The sequence below is a fragment of the Psammomys obesus genome, unplaced genomic scaffold (genome assembly GCF_907164565.1).
Source record: "Psammomys obesus unplaced genomic scaffold, mPsaObe1.curated_primary_1811, whole genome shotgun sequence".
Taxonomy (NCBI): Eukaryota; Metazoa; Chordata; class Mammalia; order Rodentia; family Muridae; genus Psammomys; species Psammomys obesus.
In genome coordinates, this window is record NW_026585686.1 from 787,753 (window position 1) to 796,160 (window position 8,408).

The 8,408-nt window shown below is 39.0% G+C and overlaps 1 protein-coding gene across 2 annotated transcripts in view; it reads left to right on the top strand.

The window, feature by feature from the left end:
* Positions 1 to 1,823, top strand: part of Mllt3 (MLLT3 super elongation complex subunit) — a 250,155-nt gene extending 248,332 nt beyond the window's left edge. For both annotated transcript variants that reach the window (XM_055629509.1, XM_055629515.1), the window contains exon 11: positions 1,557 to 1,823. In XM_055629509.1, the coding sequence (XP_055485484.1) occupies positions 1,557 to 1,688 (132 nt within the window). In that variant the 3' untranslated portion in view covers positions 1,689 to 1,823. The remainder of the gene's footprint in view (positions 1 to 1,556) is intronic.
* The last annotated feature ends 6,585 nt before the right edge of the window (positions 1,824 to 8,408 follow it).

Consider the following 8,408-nt stretch of genomic DNA (forward strand, 5'->3'; position numbering starts at 1 on the left):
TGTGTGTGTGTGTGTGTGTGTGTGTGTGTGTGTGTGTGTGTGTGTGTATGTGCATATGTGTGTGTAGTATGTACCCAGGAGCATAATTTCATGACCCACAGGGATTCATTCATAAATGCTTTCAGGAAATTACCTGTAAGAAAAGAAGGTTGAAAGTTCTAGTTCTACAGTTATTCAAGTTAGCATTACATAATTTAGAACTTCACTGAATAAGTCATGGGCTAAATAACTACACTCATTTTTAAAGAAAATTGAACCAAAGGGAATCAATTAAGAATGGAAGTGGCCAAGTGAACTTATGTGAAAAAATCTGTACTCCTGCACTATCCTCTTCTCCTACAAAGCTTTCCAAAATGAGCCCTCATCCCTTTTCTATAGCATGCTAACTTAACAAGCATGCCCCCAAGCTCAGCATCCATTTCTAATAACATTATTTCCAACTTGAGAATATTTTACATGGTAATGGAATCTCTGAAACCCAAGACATGATTATCAGTGCTCAACTATGGAAGTGTCTTCTCGACAGCAGTACCTCTGGCTCCACAGCAGTGAACATGTTACCGTTCATATACCACCATGTATCTGCGTAGAGCTGATACAATAAGAAATGAAGTGTGAATACTTCATGTAGGGCAAAGACATTGTTCCCTCTTCTAGGTAAAGCTTATCACCCCCAGTTATTCAAGTGCATTCGCTGAACACAACACAACAGGAAGCAATACATGTATGTTCTTACGTTAAATATGCAGTGCAGTGTAAATCCAGCTTGTAAAGCTGCTCCCAAATTAAACTACAAAAATGATTTAAGCATCCCAAAGGCTCATTGGAGTCCCTCTTAGGATCCATACTGGGTAGGTGGTTTCTGGTTTTGCTCTATTTATTCCTATATTTTCTAAATGTTTCATAATTATATAATCAGAACAGTAAATTTTAAGATTTGTTTCTATGTACATTTTATGTACAATTTTAAGGTTTGATTTGTTTTGTGAACAAGTGTTTTACCTGCACCATGTCAGTAGAGGGTATTGGAACTCCTGGGACTGGAGTTACAGATATTTGTGAGCCCCCGTGTGGGTGCTGGGAGCTAGTGCTCTTAACCACTAAGCCATACATTATTTTTTAATTCATGTGCTTTTTTTTTTTTTTTTGTGTGTGTGTGTGTGTGTGTATAGGAAGAATTTTTTTGCTGGCTGAGGGTCTTCTTACATGTAAATATAGTCGTAGCCTCTTTAAGTCAGGGACTAATTGCTAAAGAAGGTCTTGAACTGTTACTTTTCTGTAACCATCCTTGTAAAAAGTTCTGTTGGTGATTTGAATTGGCTTACTAAGCATGAAAAATAAAAACAGGCAATCTTTCGAGCATTTGTTAAAGGCTTAATATATTTTTGAATTACAAAATTAACTAACAGTTTGGTAGTAGCATTACGATAGGACCTTGTTGTGATTAACAAGAATGATTATTGCTTGGTTCCAAGCTTGACTCCCTCCATTTCCTTCTCTTTGCCATTTGATGTCTGTTGCTTACTGCCCAAACTTTTTCTTCTTTACTTCTTCAGATTGTGAACCTTATAGAAGAAACTGGACACTTTCATATTACAAATACAACATTTGATTTTGATCTTTGCTCGCTGGACAAAACTACAGTTCGTAAATTACAGAGTTACCTGGAAACATCTGGAACCTCCTGAGGATACAACAACTGGACGCGTCAAAAACTATTTTTTTTTTTGGTTGTGATTTTTTTGTTGTTGTTGTTGTTTATATGGAAACACTCAGAATGATACAACCAAAAGGGAAAAAAAATAAAAATCAAACAACCTTCAGCTTTATTTTTCTTTAAAGCCAGTCATCATCTCTTGATAAAGGAGAGGTTATGCAAACCAGCCTCAGCGGACACTCCTCTGCAAGGAAATCCCCAGGAAGAGTTAGCCTGGATAGCCTTGAAAACAAGCAGACACAACACAAGAAAACTTAAAGAATGTGTATGGTACCGTGGCTCTTTCTGTGGTGGTTCATTCCACAGGACGAATGCATATTCAACACACTGCCTTATTACATAACTGATCTATTTATTACCACATACAGTGAAAATTGTGAGGGAATGACACCACCAGACAATATATGTACTTGGTCCCGTGGATGCTCTTCCAATGCAGCGCCCTTGCCGTCCCAAGCCCAGTGACCTTACTCGTATACTGCGCCACTTTCCACCAAGTTTTTCCAAGTCCTTTAACTTGTCACAGTCTATGTTTTCCACCTCTGTTTTTCCAGTTCCAGGACACAGTTATCAACTGGGGGGACCAAACAGCCACCTTGAGTTTCTTCCCTGTGGTCTTCTTTCCTACAAGTTGAGGCCTCGTCCTTGACTGTTTCTATGTGATGATCTTGGACATGGTAGATGTACCAAATAGGATCATTTGAATTGCTGTCTAGCCTTAGTCAATAAACCTGTAGGACTTTTAACAAAAGTGTACCTGTAGTGTCCGCAGTCCAGCATTGTTGAGCTGTCACCAACACTCTTGTGTCTGTTTTACTGTCGCAATATTAGGTGAATAGGGAAGTAAAGGCGTTCCACAGAGTCGGCGTTTCAAAAGGAGTTCTGGTCCTGCTTTCTAAAACAGCAGTGTAGACACTCTTGATTTGGATCTATTTATTACTGAGCGTTTCGCCTGTCTCCAGCTGCCAGTGTGGTACTCCTTAAAAACAAAACAAAAACAGGAATCAGAAACTTCCTTTTTTTTTTTTTTTTTTTTTGGTTCTTGTATGATTTTCTTAGATTCTTTTATGTTTGAAAATTTAAAGCCTTTGTTTGGGGTTACCCTGCCATGACAGACTGTGTATTAACTTGTAGATTTGGTAACTTGGTATCTGTTTAGTCTCTTGCTGATGTTTCCAGAAGGATTTCCTGTATAGGTGAAGAGTAAAGGTGGTTGGGAGGGGGAGGTTTTTCATCTTTGTTGTACCTTTGTTTTGGAATTAGAAATCTGTGCTGTGGCATGCAAAAGAAGGCAAATTATTTTCAAAAGAAAAAAAAAAAAAAAACCAAAGTACTTTTGGTGTCATTATTCTGCACTCTTGGTAGTGGAGGAAATCAAAGTTAGGACAGCGACCTTCCAAGTTGTTACCAGAACTCAATTGAAAAGAAAAGAAATGAAGAAATACTCCTGGATCCAAGGGTTCACCACTGGATCAGCCTTAAGGAAGTCTCTACGTGTGCTGACAGCCGAGTGTCCCCACATTTGTTCCCATGACAGATGCTGTCCTTTCATTGCGAGATTAACTAGTGTCTGCTCAGAAAATGGTCTTCCCAGACCCGTTCTTTCAGGCGGTAATGTAAATGCAGATTAATAACGGAGCGATTTCTGCATTTTAAAAAGGTTTTTTTTACACTGTTTCTTTCTATCCAAAGAAACTATTTTTTTTTCTTTTTTAAAAAAAAAAATGGTAATACAGCCATGGTCTTTGTAAATTGCTTTCCTGCAGTGTCCTCCTGGAGGACAAGTGTATAAAATCTTCAAGAATGTTATGATTCCTCATGGTGACCTGCGTGAGGCGTACTTGAAGCATTTGGTGTGTAATCCACTTCTTGGTATACAGTTGCATAGATGCGTATCATGTCATTTTGGACAGTAGGCGTTGGATGAACTGTGTGCTTTTAGTTGTGTTTAATTTCTAACTTCACAGGTGAAAAGAGAATGTTTCAACATTCAAAAATCTCTTTTAAATTTCTCAACTGCAATCCCACATATTCTCATTAAACTAGAAAAGTGCGTGGTTTAACTAGAAACATACACATGTAGTTTGGGCCATTTTATTTTTATAACCAAATTATGTAGTGAAAAATATGATTTGGCTTCTTTTATTCCTAAAGTTACAAAACCCAAGAAACTAAAATAAGAAATTACCCCCCCCCCTCATGCCCAAAGAAATAAGATTTAAAAGAGGGGAAAGAAAAAAGGCAGCTATTGTAATGATAACATTAGAGCTAGAAAATTATATAAGGCAGATGTCTTCAGAATTCATGAAATGTAAGTTTGTACATGGCTAACAAAATTCAGAACAACTTCCCAATCTATTACCCAGGCAGTAAAATGAGTTTCCTATAAAAAAAAGGTCTGGTAGATTAAGAATCATGCTGTAGAATCAATCTTTCAAATGGTCCTTCTGCTTTTAGCATATGGCTTGGAAATTCAGAAGTCATGAGTTCCCTTCAGCCCATCTCAAAGAGGTGCCACACTCTCCAAAAGCCACATCCGTGGACACTCACTTTTGAACCCTGTTAAAAATAGTTTGACATGTGTCTAGCCCTAACAGTGGCTTTGTTTTTGTTTTGTTTTGTTTTGTTTGTTTTTTAAGCACAAAGGGGAAATGGCAGGGTTTAATTTCCTTAGTGTATATACATATATATATATATATATATATATAAATAGGTATTTCAAATGAAATTAATTGGGTGAATGTGAGTATGGTTTGAACCAGCAAGAGTATGATAAACTATCATTAAAGTTTTTCTCCTGTTGTTTGAGGAGGAAAACAAAAAAAAAACTGTCTACAGACTACACACACCCACACATACCACAAACATACACATACACTAGCTTTTGATTTTGGATTTACAAAATCAAAATGTGAGTGAGTGAGTGTGTGAGGGTTCCTGTTATCTTAGAATACATCAGTCATGTTGGCAGCAAAAATATATGTAGTTGCTGTATCTCCTCATGATACCCTGCCCCCTCTCCTGGGTAACATAGATACATGTGTGTCAAAATTAGGAAAAACATGGAAGGTATGAATCAGGAGATGAGCTTTAGATAAAAACAAAACATTTTAAAAATTGCTAAGCAAATCTCTAATCAGTTAGTTACCTGTTTTTTGTGGAAAAAGCCAATAAATTTGGGGTTTTTAAATTTTTTTCCCTTTACCAAACCACTTTTTACTGATAGCTTTTGCAGTCCAACCTAATCCTAGGGACAACAACAGTTATTAGGCCTGCGTTATGTCCTGTTTACCATTTCAAGCCTACAAATGTAGTTAATACACTTGTTTAAGAGAGATTCTGCTCTTAAATGCTTTAACTCTACCTATGTAATGAATTGTTTGTTGAGTGTTGAAATGGTCAATGTTTGTGTTTGGTGGCTTGTGTTCATTTTTTTCACTGTGGAAGTGGTCAGCTCTAGAGTAATTTGCTGTATGCTTATTACTTTCCACCTTTAGCGTTTTGTGTACTAATGCTATGTATTCCTATATTTATATATATATATATATATATATATATACACACATATATTATTAGAATGATCTTGCTTTGGACTGTTGCTTTCAAACTATGACTGATGTAGAGATGTCTACAGCTGCGAAGAGTGTGGCGGAATCAATTTCCACAGTGTAGGTTAGTCTTGGGCCGGAAGCCTACATCTTTCAACCTCCTCTGTTTTATATAATGCTTTTTATTATGTAGGCACTGCCATCCTGAATATTCCTTGTAAAGATGCAGTCAATTTCGAAGGAAGACAAAGCCACTGCTGTCTGTAAACTGTAAATATGTATTTTGGCACTTGTACTTCAGTATTCTGAAAAAAAAAAAAAAGTTATGATGGAAATGCTGACAGATCTTTGATGGTGGCCAGCGCTACCCTGCAGTGCAAAAATAAATTAAGTAAAAATGTATTCTGAGATTAGCAGTGCAAGGCCAACATGTTTTACAAATCTGTCAGTATCTTTCTAATGGAGTGTGTATGTGTAGCTGTGTTGAAAGATATACTGTGTATGTGTGTCCATGCTTTCATGTGAACTTCAAGGCCCTCAGAAGATGTATTTCCCATCTCTAAATCCCATGTTGGAATGTTAAGTGCAGATGGACAGAAATAGGTGTTTTACTTAAATTTGTACCTAATCTGTTGTGACTTTTTTTTTTTTTTTTTTTTTTTTAAGTAATGTATAGTCTTACAGGTTTGTTTGCTCAGTCTAGCACCACTGAAGGGACGATAAGCCCCTTAGCCTTTCCTCAGAAAAAGATGCTGTTTCTAAAGAAGAGTGGAAAGATTGGAGACTCCCAGAGAATGGACCATGTACCCCAAACCACCTGAGTGCAGAGGCCATCCTCACTTACCTTTGGGTACTTAGTTCCTAGGCCTGTTTTCTTGTCATGAAATCAGTACGTAGTTTATACTCTATAAAGACTAATTACAAAATGATAGGCACAGTCTTAGAATAAATTGAATTATTTATGCATAGTTTTTATTCCCTTTCCACTGTTCCTTTGAAAGGTGCTTTTTGTACACCAAACTGTACTAAAGCTAGACAAAGTCAGTTCATAAATTTTAGCATTTATTTAGCATGGAGAATGCTGCTCTGGTTAAACAGCAGGGACAAAAATCTACGACAGAATACAATGCATTGTTTGACAAATAACCAAGGAATTGGATGTGATGTCCTCCTTAGAATTCTTAGAAGGAAAGAGACTCATACTACATTTTAGAAGCTGACCTTCCCTGCATTCGGACAAGCCATTTAGAGGATTATCATGGATTGCTTTGGCTCTCTGCAACTGGAAACTCTCATAGGTGCGGGAGCCTCTAATTAGGGAGCACTGTCCTAATTTCTATTTTTCCAGCATAAATAGGCATTTGCCTATTTGAAGTAATAGTCTTCAGAGTGAAGAAAGAGTAGGGAGTTGCCGAAGATGGCTCCTGGACTGCCCCAAAGCCTCCCTGAGAACGCACTGTGCCGCAGAGAGGCTCCGTGTGCCTGTTTCCGTCCTCCATTTGGGTTTGCGAAGATACCCGGAGGGGGTGGAGGGGAAGACCAAGGCTTAATGCCCCGCCCCCTGCAGCTGGTAATCCAGAGACACACTGACCAAAACTAGTGCCCTTTGTTCTCCTTGTTGGGAGCAAAGCAGTTAAAGGTAGTTTATTGGGTTTCTTGGCAGGATACCACCCAAAGAGAAAATGAGCACATTTCCGTGCTGTTGTGTTCTCTGCCACAGAACAGTATCCACACCTTCCTGTCTACGTAGTCCCTTTCTTCAGAGGCATTTCCAGTCTTTCCCAAAGGTTGTAAAATTGCCCTTGACTCTTAGCTTTGTTCTCTTGGTCTTAATTTCCCTTTAATTAAAGAAGGGTAACCAATACGGTCTCAAGAGCTAGCCAGGGAAATACACAGCAAAACCCAAAATCACTCCCATGATTTTAAGTGGGCCCTGTGGCTGTCCTACACCGCACCCTGAATGGAAGGGCTTTTTGATTACACTTGTATAATAATGGGGTGATTATTGGGGCCCTAGGCAGGCTGCACAGAATAGGTGGCTAGGACTACTGAGAGCCAGGGAGCACAGGCAAAGCCACTTGCTCATTTCCCCTGGTAACCATGGCTTCTACACAGCATGCAGCCCCCACTACAAAATTCTGCACATTTCAAAGGGTAGGAAAGGATAAATCCAGGTCATTAAAGGGAAATAATCAAAGCCATTGAAAAGATAAAACAAATGAGACACACCAACAGGGCTGTCTGTGCGAGTAATAAGGATGAAATCCTGATACTGATTTCCAAGCAGAGCCGCATTCCTCACACATGTGGTCTGTGTATCTGCGTCTGAGTGGGTGGTCTGGGGAGAAGCGCTACACACGGCGAGATGGCTTAGTTTCTGAGCAGTGCAGGCAGGCTTTGAGGCAGGCACAGCCCATGGCATCTGCAGTCCCTGTAACATAAAGAAGCTTTCCTTCTGTTTTGTTCCAGGAGAAAAAGTTTGCAAGTGGTGTTTTCATTAAAGCAAGTCTCTGAACAGAGTCTATGAAAGGGTAGGAGTGTGTGAGTGAGTGAATGAGTGAGTGAGTGAGTGTGAGGGGTGGAGAGAGGGAAAGAATGGATGTGCTTAAAGCATCTTCCTGTCCTGTCACAGCCTTGGGGGTGACACGTAAGGCATGGAACTTCTCTATCCTACTGTATCCCTTGGGTGCTAGGCATGTCCTGAAATTCTTGATTAACACCTTGATCTAGATACAACCAACAATAGCATCACACTAAAGGTACATATGTGATTCTCAAGAGCCAAAAGGAAATGGACTTGCCCCCAAAGCAGTTACCCTTGTGCACATGCCCACAAAACCTCTTCAGTCAGAGGCAAGAGGATTCTTAAAGGGACTAACCCTCCTGGATATCAGAAACAGGTCCAACAATAGCTTTGACCATCACAAATTACCCTGATTGTGTCACTTCCTGCATGGCCCTCAGAATTCCTAGGTATTTTGGTATTTATTTTGACTTTCATGAAAATCATTATTTTCCAAATTTTATATTTGCTCGTTGTAAGTCCCCTAAGGGCCAGAACTATGCTCACTACTGGCTCTGCAGAGCCTGGAACAATTTTAAGATGGTCTAGGTACCAGTCTACATCACATGGAAAAGGGAAA